Here is a 19,957-nt window from a genome sequence, read left to right on the forward strand (position 1 = left end):
TTCTAGAATTCCTACACACCAAGACCAAACAAAAAAACCCAAAGCCAACAGCCAGGCCTTACCATATAACAGAAATAGTCAGGCAAAGCCTTAGAACAAGAGAGATCAGAAATATCTTGCTCTCCCCAGGCATCCCACTTCCTCAAAAGCTCTGGTAAAAAGATGTGCTCTGTAGCATGCTGATGATCATCAAATCTGGGCTATTTCAGACAAGGTTTTCTGGAGGAAGTTAGAGAGGAACAATGCAAAGGGCAGTTCTAACGCCAAGCCCCTCAACTCCCAAGAATACTCAAGTTCTAAAACAAGCAGTCCCTCAAACTGAAGGGCTCTCAAGCACCTCCACAGATCTCACCTATGACAATATCATAGGAGGAAAGCAGTAGTTTTAAGCACGCAGGTCAAAAAACATGTAAGCCATTTTTTCATAGCATTAAACAAGTGCTGAATTTTCTAAAGATATTCAGTGTACCGAGCATACAACTACAATTCTGCATTTGCTGAATTCCAAGTGAAAGAGAAAGAAAAATGTTCTTTCTGAAGCTATTTTCTCTAGGCTTAGTTAAGCCTCTCAGAGAGGCCAGCCTCACTTTGTGTGTGTCTATACACAATGGTTCTGAGCATACTGTATAATAAAAATATTATCACTGCTAATAATGTCAGAACTCTCAAGACAAAAGCTGTAGCAACTCAGATATACCGTGTCAAACTTACCTCATCATCACTGTCTGAGGTCTCAGAGTCTGAAGAAGCTGTTGGTTTGCTAACAGGTGGCTCTTTTTCTTCAGAGTCGCTGCGTTTCCGTTTGGCCAAAGACAGTAGCTCCTAGTACAAAAATAGTTTACACTTATTTTAAAGACAAATAACTGGACCTGCTAATCCATGCTTTTATATTTGTACCCCTCTCTATAGTATCCAAGTACTTTCCAAAAACAGTAGGTCTCTCAGTCAGCGTCAATCATCAAGTTTGTGTTTGTATTTGTATTACATGAAAATAAAAACAGATCAATTCTGGAAAAAAATTTTGAAGATGACAAGCCGTAAGTGCTAGGTATCATTATTACTGTTTACTTTCTAAAGAGACACAGCATCAAGACTGATTACTTTCAGAGACAGATTACCTTTTGGTGATGCCACATGGCAAAGTGCGTGATGCCACATGGCAAAGTGCGTTACAGACACTTTAAGTGCATTGTTGCATGACCCAAAGACCAACTGCCTCTAACTAATCAGGTAATTCCTACGTAATCTCATTTTTTGAAGTATGTTAGTAGTTATATACTTTTAAAGTAAGTTATTTTAAAGTTGCAAAGACATTAAGACATATACGATTCAGAATCCTAACTGGTCCATTCAATCCCTCTTCACATCCCATAACTACAATAAAATGACACTAAATCTTTGTATAAACACATTCATATGGCAGGCCTCAGGCTGGAAGATTGTAAATTAGCAGAGTCATGCTCCCACAACTCGAAGTTCTAATGAGCACTTTCAAAAACTGGGAATGAAAATAAAAATACATTATCAAGAGGAGTAAATATTAGCCAAAAGTAAATATCAACTGTCAAGAATCAAGGGCTCCACTAATAGGTCCAGGGGCAATAAAATAAACTCCTATTACCTCAGCTAGGTGGAGCTGGGATTCTATGTTCTGCAGCAGCCTTGGCTAGTTTGTGTCTGATAAACCAGTGGTTCTCAAAGCTGGTCCGCCACTTGTTCAAGGAACGCCTCTGGTACGCCGGGCCAATTTGTTTACCTGCCGCATCCGCAGGTTCGGCCGATCGCACTGGCCGTGGTTTGCCACTCCAGGCCAATGGGGGCTGCGGGAAGGGCAGCCAGCACATCCCTCGGCCCGTGCCGCTTCCCGCAGCCCCCATTGGCCTGGAGCAGCGACCAGTGGGAGCAGCGACCAGCCGAACCTGCGGACGCGGCAGGTAAACAAACTGGCCTGGCCCACCAGGGGTTTTCCCTGAACAAGCAGCGAACCAGCTTTGAGAATCACTGTGATAAACCAGAAGTGTCAACCCTCCCTAGCTGTTAAAAGGAAGAGGAGCTTTTTGTCTTCTGTTTGCTGTAAGGATGTAAAGAGTCACAACTTCTCTAACCTTACCTTATTTCTGGACTCTCCCACCATGAATAACTCCACTCCCTGGCTCCATTCCTAGCTCTTTCAAGGAACACAAGCAACCACATGAAATTGACATGACTCTACAGTTTAGATGTTGCCTGCGTTGTTCTGAACAGCAGATTCTCTAAAATCCTTCACTGCTGCTGCTGCTGAACTTAAGCTATCAGTAGCAGCATCACCACATGGGAACTTTTGCAGTCTTGGGAAGATAACACTAAACTGGTTTACAAATAGTTTCCACAAATGGAAGGTTTACCTCACAACCATATGATTTGGAACTTCATTTTTTAAAAGCATGTAAATTCTGCTGAAATTGATGGCTTAGGTCAGCACACTTGCCAAGAAAGCTTCCACTGGCAAGTGGTTTTTTCAAGCCTCTCTCTGAAACAAAGGCATGTAAAATCAGAAGATTAAGTTTATATAAGATTGTAATTTTTTTGAAGCAGTGGTTCCTGACCTTTTTTGTTGGAACTCCTAACCACTTGCACAGAAATGGCTGAATAGCATCCCTCACCCCACCTCCCCGTGTATCCCCTCACACTGTCACCATTGTCCTTTTATTCTTGACCATTTTTTTTTTCTTTTCTGAGTAACTATTCTGAAGGGTTCCTTCTTCTCCAATTTACCAAAAGACTATATGCTGCAAGGCTAGAGGGGAGGCACCAGTCAGGGCCCTATTTAGCATATGCTTTCCCAGTGGAGCCACAGAAGATAAAACTGCATCTCTGCTACCTGAGCCTGAAGTCCAATACATGTGAGCAGCTAATATGTCTGTCTCAAAGGCCTCTGTGGAACAGTAGGAGTAGATGGGTAGCTTTGATGGAGCCATCGACTACTTCACCCACAACTGTGAACACATGTTTATAGTGTATGGGGGAGGGGACCCACAAGCTCCCCTCACGCACAATGTTCCTCTTCTCTGGCCAATGCCAGCCTGCTCTAGCCCTGGCTTGTGGTCATTCTCAGGCTGTTTAACACTGTGAAATTAGTATGAATTTAGTGATGGTGAAGAGCTGAAAGCCCTAGAGACTGAAGTTCATTATTCATGCAAAGAACAGAGATAAAACCATAGCATCTGTGCAAGTTTTCCTATCACTGCTCCACTACTATTTCTCAACCTTTCCTGAAGGAGCCACCTCTCTGGGTCATAGACAAATTCAGTCTCCAGGCGATGTTCATTCTTCATCTTTCTATCAAAATGCCAAACAACAAAACTTTGTTTAAATTTGTTTTATTTCCCAACACAACAAAAGCTTCTCCTATGAAGTTACCAGTTAATGGACCAGTACCTGCATCCGCTTCAGATATATGTATGCTTAAGAATATTTAACCAAGATACCCAACTGGATGAACCTCCTTATGTGAGTTATAATATATACTGTACAGAAATATATCACATCACCAGTGACTGTTAAGATTACAGGAAAATTAAAAAGATGGGATGTCTTTTGAACAAAGTCCACTCCACAGGGCAAAAGAAGTGGAGTCTAACTTCCATGCCCTTTTTGAAGCTCTCATGCACTTCAATTAATGCCAGATATAGTATTTTTCTTTTGGATTCCTCTTGAGATGTGCAGACACTCTACCTCATTACTATTTCTGGGCTCCTAACCTCAAGTAATGTCCCACCAATTGAGCTCCCCAGGTTCAGCCACTGCGGCTCAGTGGAAACTAATGCATGTGTATTAATAATTCCCACAGTAGCCCATCTTGACCCTCTATGGACATACGGTGCTAGAGGGTCTGGAGAGAGAGGGGACCTGATTATATTTATCTTCCCCTAATTGGTCTCCTAGCATCTGAAATACCATGAGAAAACCAACTGTTCTTTTAAGTATATTCCACTTATTCCTGCAGTTTTTGGTGTACCTATAGGCATAGGCCACCTGAACCTTCAATCTGACAAGCATCAGCAACTGAGTGACACTTTTCCCATGGAGCCAGCACCAGGAACTAAGTCCAGGGGATGAAAGCATTTTAGAGCACCAAAATTCCTCCAATTTTTAGCAACCTACCTGACCCTCAGACCTTCATCTTTAAAACAGAAGATGCTAACACCTTTTCCTAGCAAGTAAGATTAGCTATGAAAGAGCTCTTTCCAAGGCCTGGATGAAAGTAGCCACCATTCTACAGCACAGACATTTACCCTCTGCCCCACATTCTAGTCCAAATTGATGCCAAGGTTTCCATGGATTCTTATATCCCCAGGGGGGGTGTACCATAATTAACACCTGTATCCAGGGGTCTAGAGCTTCTGTTGTCACCCCCCGCCTCCCGCAGGGGGCCCCACCACCCCACGCCAATTTCACCCCATGCCACCCCCAAGTGCCGGGCTACTCTCTACCAGCACCCGCTGCCTCCCTCCCCCCACATGCGCTATGCCCGGGGGTCTCTCCCGCGGCCCCGGAGCCCAATCGGGACCCCATCCCCGCAAGGGGAGGGGGGTCCAAGGCCTCCCCCAGCAGGGCGGAGCGAGCTCCGGCCGGCCCCGGCGGGGGGACAGTGGCGCCCAGCCGTGTGCTCCGAGCAGCGAGCCCGAGCCCAGGCCCCGGCCCTGCCTCCCGCTCAGCTGCGTACCTGGTCCAGGTTCTCCTCGCTGCCGCTGTCCTCGGTGTCGGAGTCGATGAGGACCCGGCCTTTCCGCTTCTTCACCATGGCGGGGCCGGCTCCGCCGCGCTGAGGGGCCCGCGGACGGTGCGGCACTGAGAGCGGCTCGGCCTCCCCCGCGCCGCCCGACCGCCCTGGACACAAAGGGCACCGAGCATGCGCCCCGCGCCGCCCCGCCCTCCGGGGCGGGGCCTCCGCAGCCACTGGCAGAGGGGGCGGGGCCTGGGCCGGGTGCACGTGCCTGTGGGGGGGCTGCTGGGACGCGGAGTCACCGTGTCTGTCACCGCAGCCTCGCGCCTGCCGCCACGGCCCCTCGGCGCCCCGGGCCGCCCGTGCGCTGCAGCTCGTGGCTCCCGGGTGACTGGGGCCGACAGGGATTGCGGAGAAGTATGTTCTTCTCCGTTTTCCAGTGCGGGCTGGTGTCTCAGGGCCTCTGGCAGCGCTCTGAGCGCAGACACGTTCGCTGCCGTCCCGGAGAGTCAGGCCGATTGCCCCCCTGTCTGGGTGGGGCTTTCATAGCACAACTGGGGAGAGAAAATATTTAAAACACGGGAAACTGTGACTGTGAAGTCTCCAAACTGGGAGGGAGGGGGGACACGACTACAAAGGTGTGTGTGTAATACGCAAAAATACTTTGAACTGAGGCTTGAAATTGACTAGATAGCAAAGTAAGCACCGACACCTTGGACAAAGCCCCACTGACGTCAGTAGGGCTCCTTAGAGGTGCAAGTGTCATGATGCAGAGCTTGTTTCAGGATTAGGGCTCAAGAGCTCGATCCTGCTTCCACTGAAAGTCAGCGATCTAACTCCCACTGACTTCACTGGTGCAGGTTTCAGAGTAGCAGCCGCGTATTCGCAAAAAGAAAAGGAGTACTAGTGGCACCTTAGAGATTAACCAATTTATTTGAGCATGAGCTTTCGTGAGAAGTGAGCTGTAGCTCAGGAAAGCTCATGCTCAAATAAATTGGTTAGTCTCTAAGGTGCCACTAGTACTCCTTTTCTTTTCACTGGTGCAGGATCAGGCCCGAAATGAGGACAGAATGTATCCTGTTGTTTTTATAACTGAATGGGTTCAATCATGAGAGTGGGTTTATAAAATCACCTTTTAATAAGTTAAGATATAGAGCACTGCAGCTTCATGACCACGCAAACTTCGAAACAGTCAGCTAGCTGTACATATGAGAGTACAACCTGACGTTTTTACTTAGGTTGTACTTGAGCAAATTTCCCATTGACTTCAGAGAGTTTTGACGGAGCGAAGTGCTCGGATACCATACCATGGTGATAGGTATCATATAAGAAATATTATAGAATTCAAGATTTGCCCCTGGAGAATAGAATATAACCTTCTTTTCTTAAAGCACAGATTGCATACTTCGCCCCTGATTCTGCATGAGGCTCTGCAGTTGGCAAGACATTTTCTTAGCTGTACATATGTTTAGATAAGGACTAACGGTTGTTATTAAGAATAATTACTTTTGTAATCAAGACAAAAATCTTCAGTAAATTATAGTTAAGATTGTAAATCAGTATATATAATCTAGGGGGGTTCCATTAAATACCATTGATATTGGAAAGCCATGAACGTGAAGGTAGTGTTTAAAACCCCCAACAACAGATGTTGAGATGTATCAATGATATAGTTAAGGTACTCTAAACCAGTGGTTCTCAAAGCCAGTTCGCCTCTTGTTCAGGGAAAGCCACAGGGCAACGGGGGCTGCGGGAAGGGCTGCCAGCAAGTCCCTTGGCCATTGCTGCTTCCGCAGCCACCATTGACCTGGAGCTGCAAACCGCGGCCAGTGGGAGCCGCGATCGGCCAAACATGCGGAGGCGGCAGGTAAACAAACCGGTCCAGCGTGCCAGGGGCTTTCACTGAACAAGCGGCAGACCAGCTTTGAGAACCACTGCTCTAAACAGCCTTAACTCTGACCTTCCCTAACACCACAGAGTACCGTCGTTACTCTGGATACTTTCAATGTAGTATAAATTAGCCTGTACTGTACTAAGTATCACACGCTTAACTAGTTAACAGTTCATATAATGAAAAACAAATCCTTAATGCTGTTCATAGCATACAGAAAAAAAAACCCTTTTGATGTTTCAATAAAACTACATGTACAATTAAATAATACTTTGCACTTATGAATCTCATTCAAAAAATTTCAGCTGAGGATCTCAAAAACACTTTACAAGCATTAACGATTTAACCTTCACAACCTCTCTGTGGCTAGGAAACCTTTAAGAGACACCTGACGAACACGAGTGACTTGCTCAGTATCACACAAGGAGATAGTGATACAGTTGGGAATAAAAACCAGGCAACCTGATCCCCAGCCCTTGTTCTAACTAGTAGGTGATGCTGCCTCCTGGCAGAGGGATCTGTATCCTGGAGGGACGCGCGCACACACACACTAGGGAACCCAGCTGCAGACAATGACATGCAGGCTGAGCGGGGACTGCGGTGGCTGTAACTGTGAGCACTGAGGTGCCGAGTAACTCGCTCCCACTTGAAGCTAGTCCGCCAAAGCGTTGCAGCGCCTCAGGGGGGTGCGGAACCTTTGCGACGCGGCCAGGGTTCCCCTGACGGGGGCTGAATGCGGCGGACCGGGTCGCTAGAGGCTGAGCTGCCTGTGGTAAGGGGGAGGCCTGTGGTCTCTGGTGTCAGGTGAGGCCGTTGGAGGGGGGGCGTGGTTGTCCTACGGCGGGCTAGCTTGGGAGAGGCGGGTGGCCGACCTACCCCCGGGGAGTGGGGCTGGTCTGCGGGGAGGAGGTTCCTGCCTGGCATCGGCCCGTTTCTCCTCAGCACCGATCAGCGCCCCCAGCCTGGTGTTCTCCAATGAGCTGGTCTGGGGAGGCTGCTGCAGCCGGGCGCCTTGAGGCAGTCACCGCGTCGTGACATGATGCTGCCGAGCTAGCCCTAGAGTAGCGTCCAGGGCCGCTGTAATCATGTCTGGAAACGGTGGGGTTGGCCCCTCAGAGGTAAATGGCGCAGCTCCTTTGTGCTATGTGTCATGTCCCCCCACGCCCTCACACATCAGGGGGATTAGAGAAAACAACCTGTTAATTAGGGCAGAGCTTAAGTGAGTGCATAGGAGTGCAGAGGGGAGCATGGTGGGAGCGCTTGTGTGTTAAGGGGGGGTGAATGCATGGGGATTATTCTGCTCTGGGTGCATTTGTTTATAGTCACAAAATGCTGCGGATTCGGTAGAACCCCAGCTCTCCAAAGGTCTCTGAGGACCCCTGGAGACTAGGCAGTGAGGTGCCTGCCAAGGCAAACTTTAAAGGTTACCTGCAAAGAAGAATAAATTGGGCTTCTGCTCTGATTTGCTTCTCTGTGATCTATATAAAGGACGGAAGGGCTTTTTTTTAAGATTGTTTTTCACTCCTCCCCTTCCCTGCTTGTGTTGTACTTTAGAAATCTGGGTTCTGCTTCCACTGAAAATTCTATGATGACCAGAAAACTAGTGAAATGGTGACATCACAAAGGTAAAAAGAGTAAAAATTGAGCCCCTGAGAGAAGGGATTTTTAGTCAGACTGTTTAAAACTCTCTTTTGAGTTGTTTTAACATCTGTGATAAATTAATATTTTGGAAAAAGAATGTCTTTGCTAAAGAGTAAAAGAGCCCTCCACTAATATATGTCCTGAAATCTGACTTTACTTATAAAAATTTATGCAAATAATTTCTACTTAACTGACTAAATTGAAGTTCTATAACAGTTAAGTTTTATCAGCACTCTGTCTCTTAGATCAGTGTTTACATGCTTTTAAAGTGGAAATCAGAACTGTAATGTAATTTACAGAATGAATAGTAAATTTGCCAATCCATCTCTCTCCAAAGCCTATGGAGGACCAGAATAAATCTATGTTGAGCCTGGCCTATTAATCTTCACTGCACTTTGGAAGGGCTGAGGTCTGCATAACATTCCTAGGACTGTCAATTCTCTTTTAGTTAGTAACTGTACTTTGTTTTAGGGAGGATCGTTACTTCATCCCTTGCCAGCAGGGAACTGCAAAACTTGAGCGCTTTCCTTGCCAGCCATTCTGATTGAACAGTAGTGTGTGTGTTTATGGGGTGGGAATTCCTTGTCCTAAAAATGATTTTAGGCTACAACATGTATCCCTTGGTCTGTCAAGAAGCAAACATGGGACATGAGAATAACAATAATGCTACAGTCTATTTCTCCACTCTCATAGCAGTTATGTGCTGGATAAGCAACACTTTCTTCTTTTTTTGACACACATGTTCTTCTGTCATGCTTTCTAATCTTTGGTCTGCTACTGACTGCCTGGACATATCATTGGTTAGGTGGCAGACTCAGACAGGACAACTAGCAACAGCTGCTTCAGAGTAGCACAGTGCTAGTGTTGAAGCTGGCTGTAGAGGCAAATGGCAAACTAATTATAACTGATCTAGTTTCCTGATGCAGTCAATTCTACATGTAAAGTGCTTCTGTGCTTGAGTTAGTTGCTCCTTTGTAACTGCTTCTGACACTGCAAGGAAAGGAGAAGAAAAAGGGGAAAAGAGAGGAAGAAAATGAGAAGGACTGGAGGATAAGCAAATGCAGAGGGTTGGAGATAAGAGTCCTGCTGATGTTCCACAAAAAATTTTAACTTTGAATTATATGGGACATCAACGTTCAGAAGAAACTCTGGGGTAGGGAAGTTGGACTTTTGAATTAAGAATTCCCATGGGGAAAGAACAAGTACAACTGTTGGGCATTATTGGCACTTTGATAATATTTATCTTGAACACCTTTCTTAAAATCCCAGAGAAAATAGTGTATTTTAAAATGTCAGGTCAATTTCTATAGCAAGTCCAATCCAGTCTAGTTTTACTTGTCTGAAATTATAATAGCCAATACATGGGGCTGTGAACATTAGGGATGTGAAATAGAGGGAAAAGTGGGTGGGGGGGGAGGGTAGCCGTCTAAAAAGAATACAGAGAACATCGTTTCTTCTCCTAAGGGGAAGATTGTCATACTACTTCGGGGTGGAAGCTTTAAAAGCATTTTTGGGAATGTTTTCGGCTGCAATCTGCCATCTTAAATCCTCCAGCCAATTTAACTCTTCCTGGCATTTCTATGGTGGTAGCCTAAATGTGATCTGTTAGGCATGCAAGGTGGGTGAGTGATGCTTAATAATGACAGGCAGAATGAGGGAAGGTACAGTATGACTGCTTAGACTTTCTGCATATTTGCATCTGAAAGGTCATAACTGAATGCCAGATGAAAGGAACATAGCAGTCCATATGGCATTATGGTTCAGCTGCTGTGCTCTTCCCTATGGACTGATCTACACTTAAAATGCTACGCTGCTGTAGTGCTTCAGTGTAGACACTGCCTATGCCAACGGGAGGGATGCTCCCATTGACATATATAATCTACCTTCCCAAGAGGCAGTAGCTAGGGCCATGTCTACACTAGATAGTTTACAGCAGCACAGCTGTAAGATCTCTTGTGCAGCTGCTCTATGCTGATGGAAAAGAGCTCTCCTGTCAACATAATTACACCACCCCAATGAGCAGCAGTAGCTATGTCAGTGGGAGAAGCGCTCCTGCCAACATAGCGCTGTCCACACCGGTGCTTATGTCGATGTAACTTAAGTTGCTCAGAGGTGTGAAAAAACATAAGTGGCATAAGTTATGCCAATATAAGTGGTAGTGTAGACATAGCCTAGGTCAACGGAAGAATTATTCCTTCAACCTAGTGCTGTCTACACAGTGGGTTAGGTGGGTTTAGCTAAATTTCTCAGGGATGTGGATTTTCACACCCGAAGAGATGTAGCTATACTGATGTAAAATTCTGTGTAGACCAGGCCTGTGCCTCTTACTGACTCTGCCACGTTCCCTGCAGGGAAGAATATTGTGCAGATGAATTATGGGCTTTTCAGTTTTTCCATATCTGGCATTTGATACTGTTGGAGACAAGATACCACAGGGATTTTCAAACTTCATTGCATTGTAACCCCCTTCTGACAACTAAAATTACTACATGACCCCAGGAGGGGGGAACTGAAGCCTGAGCCAAAGCTCGAGCCCCATTGCCCTGAGTGGGGAAGAGGAGGCAAAGCGAAAGCCCAAGTCCCACTTCCCCAGGTGGGGAGGCCAAAGCTGAAGCCCAAGGACTTCAGCCCCAAAAGGGGCCCTGTAACCTGAGCCCTGCTGCCCAGGGCTGAAGCCCTCGGGCTTCAGGTCTGGCCCTGGGTCCCAGCAAGTCTAAGCCAGCCCTCGTGACCGTGGGTGCCGACTCCGTGGGTGCTCTGGGGCTGGAGCACCCACAGGGAAAAATTAGTGGGTGCTCTACACCCACCGGCAGCTAAGCTCCCCTCCCCTCCCCACTCCATCTCACTTCACCTTACCTCCGCCTCCTCCCCTGAGCGCGCAGCGTCCTCGCTCCGCCGCCTACCTCCCAGCACTTGCCACTGCAAAACAGCTGTTTCGTGGCGTAACAAGCTCTGGTGGGGAGGGGGAGGAGTGGGAATGTGGTACGCTCAGGGGAGGAGGTGGGGAAGAGGCAGGGCCGGGGTGGGGATTTGGGGAAGGTGTCCAATAGGGGCAGGGAGGGGGCGGAGTTGGGGTGGGGACTTTGGGGAAGGGGTTGGAATGGGGGTGGGACGGGGCGGGAGGGGGCAGGGCAGGGGTGGAGTCACGGTTGGGCCAGGGGCAGAGTGGGGTCGAGCACCCACCGGCACCAGAAGAAGTCGGCGCCTATGCTGGCGATCCCATTAAAATGGGGTTGCGACCCTCTTTGGGATCCTGACCCACAGTTTGAGAACTGCTGAGATAGAAGATGAGATGGGCCATTGCTGTCCTAGTATGGAGTTCCTGTTTTTTCCCACGTTAGATACCAGATTGCTTCAGTTACTGGAATGGCCAACATCGGATGATATTATCAGAACAAAGATTACTAGGGATGTCGGACTGAATCTGGTCTTTCATAACATTTGTTCCATGACTTCTTTAGATGAGGTTGACGTCTTCTTCAGGATTGTCTTTTAACTTGTGCCTAAATAAGGGATGTAAAGCAGGGGCTGAGCTATTGCACTATAAGGTCTACCTTTGTCAAGTGACCTTCTCCTGTCCTGTGACAGAATTCAACACACTGTGGTATCTGGATACCACTGACCTTAGAGTCTGAGTCCCAGTCTTCATGTTAATCGCTAGGCTGTGAATATTTCTATGCAATTACATATCTGCAGTTCTCCTTTCACTTCCTGTCAGGCTATGGTGCACATATGTAGTGATTATTCCCAGACATATAGTTATCTTGAAATTGTGTTCAGATTTGTTAATTAGAATTCAGGAGTCCTCTAACAGTTATGGTAGGGTATTTAGGAGCTATTTATACAGAGATGAAATGTGTATTTTTTGAGCTAACATGCCTTTTTTTTTCTTTTCTTTTTTTTCTCCTTTCTTCAGTTCTCTCTTTTGCTTAGAGTATTCCCTGCACACTTAGTTCCATCCAGCTACAGAAACTTTTCAACTTTTAAAAATATTTTATAAGAAATTATGTGGTTGGGTTATCAGACATGAGCACCTTTCAGTCTGTGAGTTTCTAGTGGGATGCCTTTGATATGAACTCTAAAATAAATGCAGTAATGAATTGGAAAATTAATAATTATTGAGATGGATAATAACATACATAAGTAAAAAAAAAAAAAAGTGAGGTGGAAATTCCCTTTGCATGAAACCTAGTAATTTAATCTGTACTTAGTTGTCCTAAAAACACTGTTTACTACATGATGATTCCATAACTGGTTTGGGTCAAAATTGTTCACAAAATTCTGTTCACACAATGCTTTAAAGTAGGGGTTCTCAAACTGGGGGTTGGGACCCCTCAGGGGGTCGTGAGCTGTCAGCCTCCACCCCAAACCCTGCTTCGCCTCCAGCATTTATAATAGTGTTAAATATAAAAAAATGCTTTTAATTTATAAGGGGGGGAGGTCGCACTCAGAGGCTTGCTGCGTGACAGGGGTCACCAGTACAAAAGTTTGAGAACCGCTGCTTTAAAGGTACACCATCAACTTGAAAATTTTATATCTCTTTGTAAAAGTTGTATCTACTGTTGTTACAAGTAGCACCTGAATTTACTATAATGGAAAGAGAATAAATGGGGAAATATCTTTCAGTTGATTTACTTTATGCATTTGACAGTACTTTGTGTAAGTCAGTCATTTTCTCCTGTTTGTGTGTGTCTTCAACACAACAAGGGCAGGCGAAAAGTATTTAAAAATTAGGAAAATGTTACTGTAAATTCACAAGAGGGCTCAGCAGGTGTAGTACCTGAAACTACTTTTAACTCATATTTTTTGAATTGACTGGATTTCAAGTTGGTGTCCCTTTTAAAATAAACTTGCAAGAATGCTTCAGGTATAGCTTCTCTAATTGTTTCTTCTCATTACAGGTGGAGGCAAGCTACATTAACCAAAATAGGATCTATCTAGGTGGTTTTTTTTGAAGAATTTGTTTCCAACCTGATAGTTATCTTAAGGAATTCTGATTATTCTTCAACCTTGTTTATCGTTATGGCTCTATCTTTTAAACTGCTGGACAGTATCTTTCTTTCTAGTAGGTGCCATAGGCAAAATGCCTTGCATCCTTTGCTTGGACCTCTCCTCACTGATTGCATCTCAAAATTGTACAGTAGCTATAGGAGACCAGGGACATCCCCTGATAACACTCCACCTTGGAAGATGAATTTCAGCTTTGAGAAGGGAGTGGATGGAATTAAGAAACATTTTGGCATCCTAAAAAAGGAATTGGTGGATCACTGGAAAGGGCCTGAGGGCTATCCTTTAGAGGAGTACTTGTTGGAACAGACTAGAGTGGTCTGGGAGTTTCGCAACCAGAAAGATTTAGATGAGTGGGTGGTTTCTTCTGACGTAGAGATCGGAGGGAAAAGTGAAGCCTACCTAAAACTGGGTAAGAATAATCAGACTGCTCTGCTGTATGGGACTCTCAATACTGAAGCACCTCGTGATGGGGAGACAGAATACAGTGGATATTGCGCAATGAGAGCCAAACTGCCAAAGGTGAGTATAACTTAGTGACTTAAGTTATTAACATTGTGTTGAATCAGTCTGCATTTCTCTGCAATCAGGACTGGAGCAGTAGAGACTTGGGTGGAAATTCTCTCTCTAGAAGAATACCTTATTGTGTCATGTTTAATTTAAATGAGGAAAGAAAATAAATGCTCCCTGATGCAAGAAAAAGAGAAACAGGCTGAAGTTACATACTATGCATCCCAGTCTTATTGCACAAAATTGACTTCATGCCACGCCCAACTGGAGAAACCTCTACCCCTTGGGTACTCGTTCTTCTGAATATGAATAACTGATGTGTTTACTTGGCACGGTGCAGGGAGCTTACAGATGAACTTTCACTATTCCACACATTTCACAGTCTGTCCATTGAATAAAAAAAGCAAAGCTCATACTATCGCTTTTTACTGGTATTAGCTAATTAGGTTTCTGAATTTAAATTTATAACAACTTAATGTGTCAGTTTGACTAAAACAAAGGCAGCCTTTCACCTAAGATCAGAATCTCTTGAGAATTTAAAAGGAAAATCTATTGTCCTGTGTTTTACGGCTGTATAACTGCTTGTCAAACCAGCCAGAATAAGTGGTCTTTTACTTGTTGCAAATGTATCAGAGCATCTGAAGGAATGAGACACTACTGCATCAATCCATTTAGTGATGTAATTGTTGCCCTGCTTCGTGAGCAGGCTCAATGAAGCCTTATCTCAGGGCTAGATCTTCCTTTTCAGGAAAGAAACAAATGACTGTTTTTTATCAGCATAAAGTGGGTTTCCTACTGCACCTTGATAACTGAGTAAAAGACAACCTTGTGTATGGTCTCCCCACAAACCAAAGATCTCCTGCAACAAAGTTTTGTATCCAGAATTGGTTTGTTTTAAATGATTGGTTTAGTGACTAATCTGGACACTGATCTGTGTTCCTCCAGAGTCTCATTCATCTCAGTGGGGCTCCTTGTAGGTGCTTGGGTCTGCCTGTGTGCAACAAGTTGCAAGATCAGGGCTGCATCTTATAAAATAAAGGTGATGAAATAAGGAAGGTGTGCAAGAGTCAGAGGAATTGGACATTTATATGGATAACAAGAGTGTTAGCATCTAATATATTTTGGAAAGGATGGTAGTTATATAAATGCTAGTTTCAAGGCTCAAGCTAATTTTTATTCAGGATTAGAACGAGACTTTCATAGGGGGCAGGGTGTCCCACATCTGCCATCTGTGAGGTTTCTTGCACCTTCCTCTGAAGCATGCTGGGCTAGATGGAGCATTGGTCTGATGTACTATGGCACCCCTTTTTATGTGTGGAAGTAAAAACAGATGTTAGGTCTGCTACCTTTGAGAGGGTAATCTGGTGCTGGAAATGAAGTCTCACTTGTTGTGATTGAAGAAACAGCAAGCATGAATCTTTAGACCAGTGGTTCCCAAACTTGTTTCATCGTTTGTGCAGGGAAAGCCCCTGCTGAGCCAGACCGGTTTGTTTACCTGCCGCATCCGCAGGTTCGGCTGATCGCGGCTCCCAGTGGCCGCAGTTTGCTGCTCCAGGCCAATGGGAGCTGCTGGAAGCGGCATGGACTGAGGGACGTACTGGCTGCCGCTTCCAGGAGCTCCCATTGGCCTGGAGCAGCAAACTGCAGCCACTGGGAGCTGTGATCGGCCGGACGCGGCAGGTAAACAAACTGGCCCAGCATGCCAGGGGCTTTTCCTTCATCAGTGGTGGAACAAGTTTGGGAACCACTGTTTGAGCATTCAGTCCCATTTGAGGCCTGTAACACATCACCGAAATTCTGTGTGACTGATAGCGTAGTGGAAGTCACTCACTCTAGCTTTCCTTATCCTCCAGTTTCCAGTAGGTCACAGCAGATAGCTTGGATAAGGAGAGTGCCCAGAAAGGGGAAATTGATCAAAGTGGTGGTTACCTGTAGTCTTCATAGTAGTAATTCTCATTGAAATATTGAGCTGCAATAACATGCTTTATTTATACCTTCTAGGGAGCGTTTGAAAGGAAGAAGTATTATGATTGGTCAAACTTCAATAGTCTGTATTTACGCATTCGTGGTGATGGTCGACCCTGGATGATAAATATCTATACAAACCCATACTTCTCCCATCAAAAGGATGACCTGTACAATTACTTCATATTCACCCGAGGGGGTCCATACTGGCAGGAAATTAAGGTAACTTTGAATATTTCCTTGGGACTGAGGAAGATTAATCCTCTTCAGTACTGTATTGCTTTAAAGATTGCTGCATTTATGCATACGTAGTTCTTTGGCTTATCAATACTGACAGAAGCTCCCTCAACAGCTATTCTTTTTCTATCGAGAAAATAGCTAGCTTATATAATTCTGTCTAGTCAAAGGGTCAGGTCATGGAGTTCCACAGGGCAACCAGCAACAGTCACCACAGAAGAGTATAGGGCTGGAGCTGGCTTCAGAGGGAAACAAAGAATAAGTTTGATCTGGTCCATCTTCTGTGTATTAACTCCATGTGTATGACTGGCACTATTGCAGGAGCCAGACAGAGCATAAAATGGGTTATTAAGTCTTTTGGGGAAAGTGGTTCTTCTAGTATTGTATGTGTACATGTAAAACTAAAGTCCGTATTCCTTATTGTCAGATTCCATTCTCCAAGTTCTTTCTCTCAAGTCGGGGGAGAATCCAGGATGATCAGCACCCACTCTGGTTAGATAAGGTAAGTTGTTTCTGCACTTTATACTACTGAAATTCTCATTAAATGATAGTAACTGTGTAAGTGAAGACCATTTAAAACTCTTCAAGGTATCTAGAGCTATATGAACTTGAAATTGCAGTATTTTTTCTCCAGATATTAAATCTATCTAGTTTCTCACCTTTCCTCTTAATATTCCAAATTTAATTAAAAATCTCTTATCTAAACCAGTGGTCTCCAAACTTTTTTGATTGCGCACTCCTATCGGTAAAAAATTTTTGAGCACGTACCCCCAATATATGTATATATTATATACATGTACTACTGTACTAATATAGGGTGTAAATTATAAAACATACACAAAAAATAGAAATTAAACGATGAGATAAAGATGAAATAAAAAAATGTAAAAATATTTAACAGTACAAAACCCCTTTTTGCTCATTAAAAAAATTACTATTAATTTAGTGAGCAATGTGATTGAATATGCTTTATTATTTTTGAAAATCTTGGTTTAACACTTGGTGATATAGCAGGCGCTCAGGGTGGGAGTGCCGGTTGTGGGAGGGCGCTCAGGGTGGGGGTGCGGGAGGAGGCTTAGGGCTGAGGCAGGCAGGGGGTGCAGAGCACTTACCTGGGGCAGCTCCTGTTTGGTGCAGGGGGTGTGCGGGTGGCTCTGTGCAGTACCATCCCCATGGCCACGATTCTGGGAGCTGTCCCCCCACCGCGGTAGGCAGGGCCACCCAGAACGCAGGGGCTTCAGGGCCCTGGCCTGCAGCTCTAAAGCCCGTTTTGGAATGCAGCCCTGCGAGCACAGGCCGGAGGACTCAGGAGGAGCTGGGGCAGCTGCACAGCCAGTGGCTGGAGAGAAGCAGCGCTTTCCCCTTCAAAGCGCCGTTTCTCTGCGGCTGGCTTTGAAGGGGAAAGTGCCGCTTATTTCCGGCCGCTGGCTGCCCCTGCTCCTCCATGGGCCGAAGGACTCAGGCCTGCCCCCCCCCATTTTCCCTCCCCCCCCTGCAGTGCTCCTCCTGCTGTGCCGCCTTTTTGCTCTGGCGGTGCACCGCCTGCTGCACCCCCCCAATCGATCGTCTTGCGCACCCCCTTTGGAGACCACTGATCTAAACAAATTTGAAGAGATGTGGTTACTAAGAATCAGTTGACAATTTATTGAGGCTTTCAGAGAGCCTTGAAAAACTAGTGATGAGAAGAGGCAAAGTCCTGCATTTAGACAAAAAACCGTCAAAAGTAGATCTAAATGGTCAATTATGGCAAGAAAGTGGGGTGTACTAGGACAGGTATTAAATATGTATTAGCAACCTCAAAAGGGCGAGCGGCGAGGTGATAATTTGTAGCTCACAATTCTTTAGGATAGTCAAGACAGAAGAAACCAAAAGCTAGGTGAATGGGTAACACTGTAGCATATGAAATTCACTGTTGGCAAATGCAAGGTGAGAGACATTGGAAGCAATGGGCTATTTGTACACCTTACCGGGTTCTAAGTTAACTCAAGAGAATGCTGGTCATCACCGAGGACTGGTCAATGTACAGTTTGTCAAAAGTAAGCAAACAATGTAAGGAGAAGAGTCATTTTATGTAGTACCCATTACATAAATCAATGTTATGTACTCACCTGGAATACTGGGTTCAATTTAAGAACCCAGTTAAAAAAAAATAGATAGGGGGTTCAGAGAGGGGTGATGAAAGTGATTAACAGCATGAAAACACTTCAGTAGTAAGAATGAAGAAATTGGAACTGTAGATGAGACATGGTAAAGGTATACAAAAGAGCAATTGATAGAGTAGGTAAATCAGATATAAGAACAAGGAAAATTCAATGAAATTAAAGCTTAAATACAAACCTAATAGAATACTCAACGTTACCCTGTCAGACTCCTTACCACAAGATATCATTGAGACTACAGGCTTAAGGATCAAAAAAGTATTATACCTTTTGTACAGTTAATGAGAACATCCAGAGTTACATTAGTGAAGATTAAAAATAAAACCTAAAATCTTGTAAGAGAGGCTTTACATTTCAGGGCATTAGCCACCCTCTGTTTGATGAGAGCCAGAAAGAAACTATCAGAGTAACATAAGCCAGAATTGGCTACTACAAAATTTCATGCACTTTCCTTGGTCTGATTGGGTATGGGAATTCTTGTGTGTAATACCTGACATTTCCTCCTTACATCCCCCCCTTCCGCAATGGCCTCCATCCTTTTAACATTTTTGTTTGTGAAAACCTTTAGCAGGCTACTTAAGTTTGAAATTCTAAATTACATGGAAATAGTCATTATGTCAAATGGGAAGTTTGCCATGAATAAATGTCTGCATATTTAGCAGTATACTTAAAGGCAGAATCAGAGAAATTTGCAGCATTGAAGAATTTCCTGGGTTAAAAATTTCAGGGCTTTTCCAGGATCAATAACACACTCCTTTTTCCATATAGCTCAACGTAGTTCAAAGACTTTAGAAAATACACAAGGGCACATTATATCACTCTTAATCACATTCTGTAGTATTAATCCAAAGTGTTTTAGGAGTTAATTTTGCTGTAGCAGTGTTGCACATTTGAACAGATTCCTGTTGTAACATGAATATGCTTGTGTGGTCAATGCACTGTATGGAGAACATGGAAAAGTTTCCTAGGCTTTACTACCTCTAATCTCCCCATTACTTGAAACAATATCCAACTGAATAACCAATTTCTTTTATCAGATTAGTACTGTTGGATTCACACTCGGAGACAAGGCAGATGGCCCTTTCCAGCTGGAGATAGACTTTATTGGATTGCTGAATGACAGAGCTCATACAGAGGAATTTGCCTATGAAAAATATGAAAGAAATCCCAAGGTCTAGATGGGCCTGTAATCCTGTGGAACCTGCTTCAGTAGCTCATTTTATTAAATATTTATACACCATTGTTAAACTTGAGTTTCTTCATGCATGATGGGGGTGGGAGTTCACATAAATATTAAAGAGTAACTGCATGAAGTGAGTGGGATGGACTCCATAATAAACTGAGCAGACTTGCAGCTTCAGAACATATGGTATTAAAGGTTTCTTGTGGTTTCCAACAGCCAGCTGCAGAAGTTCACTGTGAAAACAGACTATATGAGATAGTTTCAAAGCGAATCAGGGTCCAGTAGTGCAAAGTTATGTTAGAAACTGCTGTCTGGATATATTGTTCAGGCACATGCCTACTCGTTAGAGGCAGTTTCTATCCCAAAACTGACACTAGGATTCTCCAGAGTGGGGATTCAAAAGCTGGGAAAGGCCTACACATCTTAATTTATACAACATGTAGCAGGGTGTGGAGGTGATGAGATTTTCCTGAAGAGGGTTTAGTTTTCAAAATGCATACATTTGTTTTAGGACAAGGAGTGCTGGGTTTCAGTTCTTCCATAATCCTGAGTAAAGGTTTATATTTAATAAAGGATTTCAATCAAAATAGTGTTCAAAAAGTGCTCAACTTAAAGTCTAGAGAGTTAGAACAGTTCAGGTGCTGTACCTGCTTATATTC

General features: G+C 44.5%; 2 protein-coding genes across 7 annotated transcripts in view; one reads left to right on the forward strand and one right to left on the reverse strand.

Annotated features, from left to right (window-relative positions):
* The window catches only part of RTF1 (RTF1 homolog, Paf1/RNA polymerase II complex component), a 54,452-nt gene extending 49,549 nt beyond the window's left edge, over positions 1-4,903 (reverse strand). The window contains exons 1-3 of one of the 2 annotated variants that reach the window (XM_073348712.2): positions 4,706-4,782; positions 2,385-2,509; positions 712-822 (exon numbers count right to left, since the gene is read on the reverse strand). Coding sequence is in view for 1 of the 2 variants with exons in the window: in XM_073348711.2 (XP_073204812.1) it covers positions 712-822; positions 4,706-4,783 (189 nt within the window). In the remaining variant the exon portion in view is untranslated. Of the gene's footprint in view, positions 1-711; positions 823-2,384; positions 2,510-4,705 lie in introns of both variants that reach the window. The other variant, XM_073348711.2, reaches the window with a different exon arrangement.
* A 2,330-nt stretch (positions 4,904-7,233) lies between these two features.
* On the forward strand, positions 7,234-19,478 carry NDUFAF1 (NADH:ubiquinone oxidoreductase complex assembly factor 1). Of its 5 annotated transcripts, none has more exons than XM_073348728.2 (6): positions 7,234-7,400; positions 8,151-8,221; positions 13,139-13,766; positions 15,756-15,941; positions 16,384-16,458; positions 19,153-19,478. In XM_073348728.2, the coding sequence occupies exons 3-6, from the start codon at positions 13,260-13,262 to the stop codon at positions 19,291-19,293; spliced, it is 909 nt and encodes a 302-aa protein (XP_073204829.1). In that variant the 5' UTR covers positions 7,234-7,400; positions 8,151-8,221; positions 13,139-13,259; the 3' UTR covers positions 19,294-19,478. The 5 variants fall into 5 exon arrangements, with proteins under 5 accessions (XP_073204829.1, XP_073204832.1, XP_073204833.1 ...); XM_073348731.2 differs by having other exon boundaries at positions 7,234-7,368; XM_073348729.1 differs by lacking the exon at positions 7,234-7,400 and adding an exon at positions 7,425-7,714.
* The last annotated feature ends 479 nt before the right edge of the window (positions 19,479-19,957 follow it).

Source organism: Lepidochelys kempii, chromosome 6 (genome assembly GCF_965140285.1).
Source record: "Lepidochelys kempii isolate rLepKem1 chromosome 6, rLepKem1.hap1, whole genome shotgun sequence".
Taxonomy (NCBI): Eukaryota; Metazoa; Chordata; order Testudines; family Cheloniidae; genus Lepidochelys; species Lepidochelys kempii.

What these genes read in the sequence shown, in the direction of transcription:
- NDUFAF1 (XM_073348728.2), top strand. Translation starts at nt 13,260, where the DNA reads ATGGCTCTATCTTTTAAACTGCTGGACAGTATCTTTCTTTCTAGTAGG. An exon ending in TGAGAGCCAAACTGCCAAAG is followed by an intron (nt 13,767 to 15,755) that starts GTGAGTATAACT and finishes TATACCTTCTAG; the next exon opens with GGAGCGTTTGAAAGGAAGAA. An exon ending in ACCCACTCTGGTTAGATAAG is followed by an intron (nt 16,459 to 19,152) that starts GTAAGTTGTTTC and finishes TTCTTTTATCAG; the next exon opens with ATTAGTACTGTTGGATTCAC.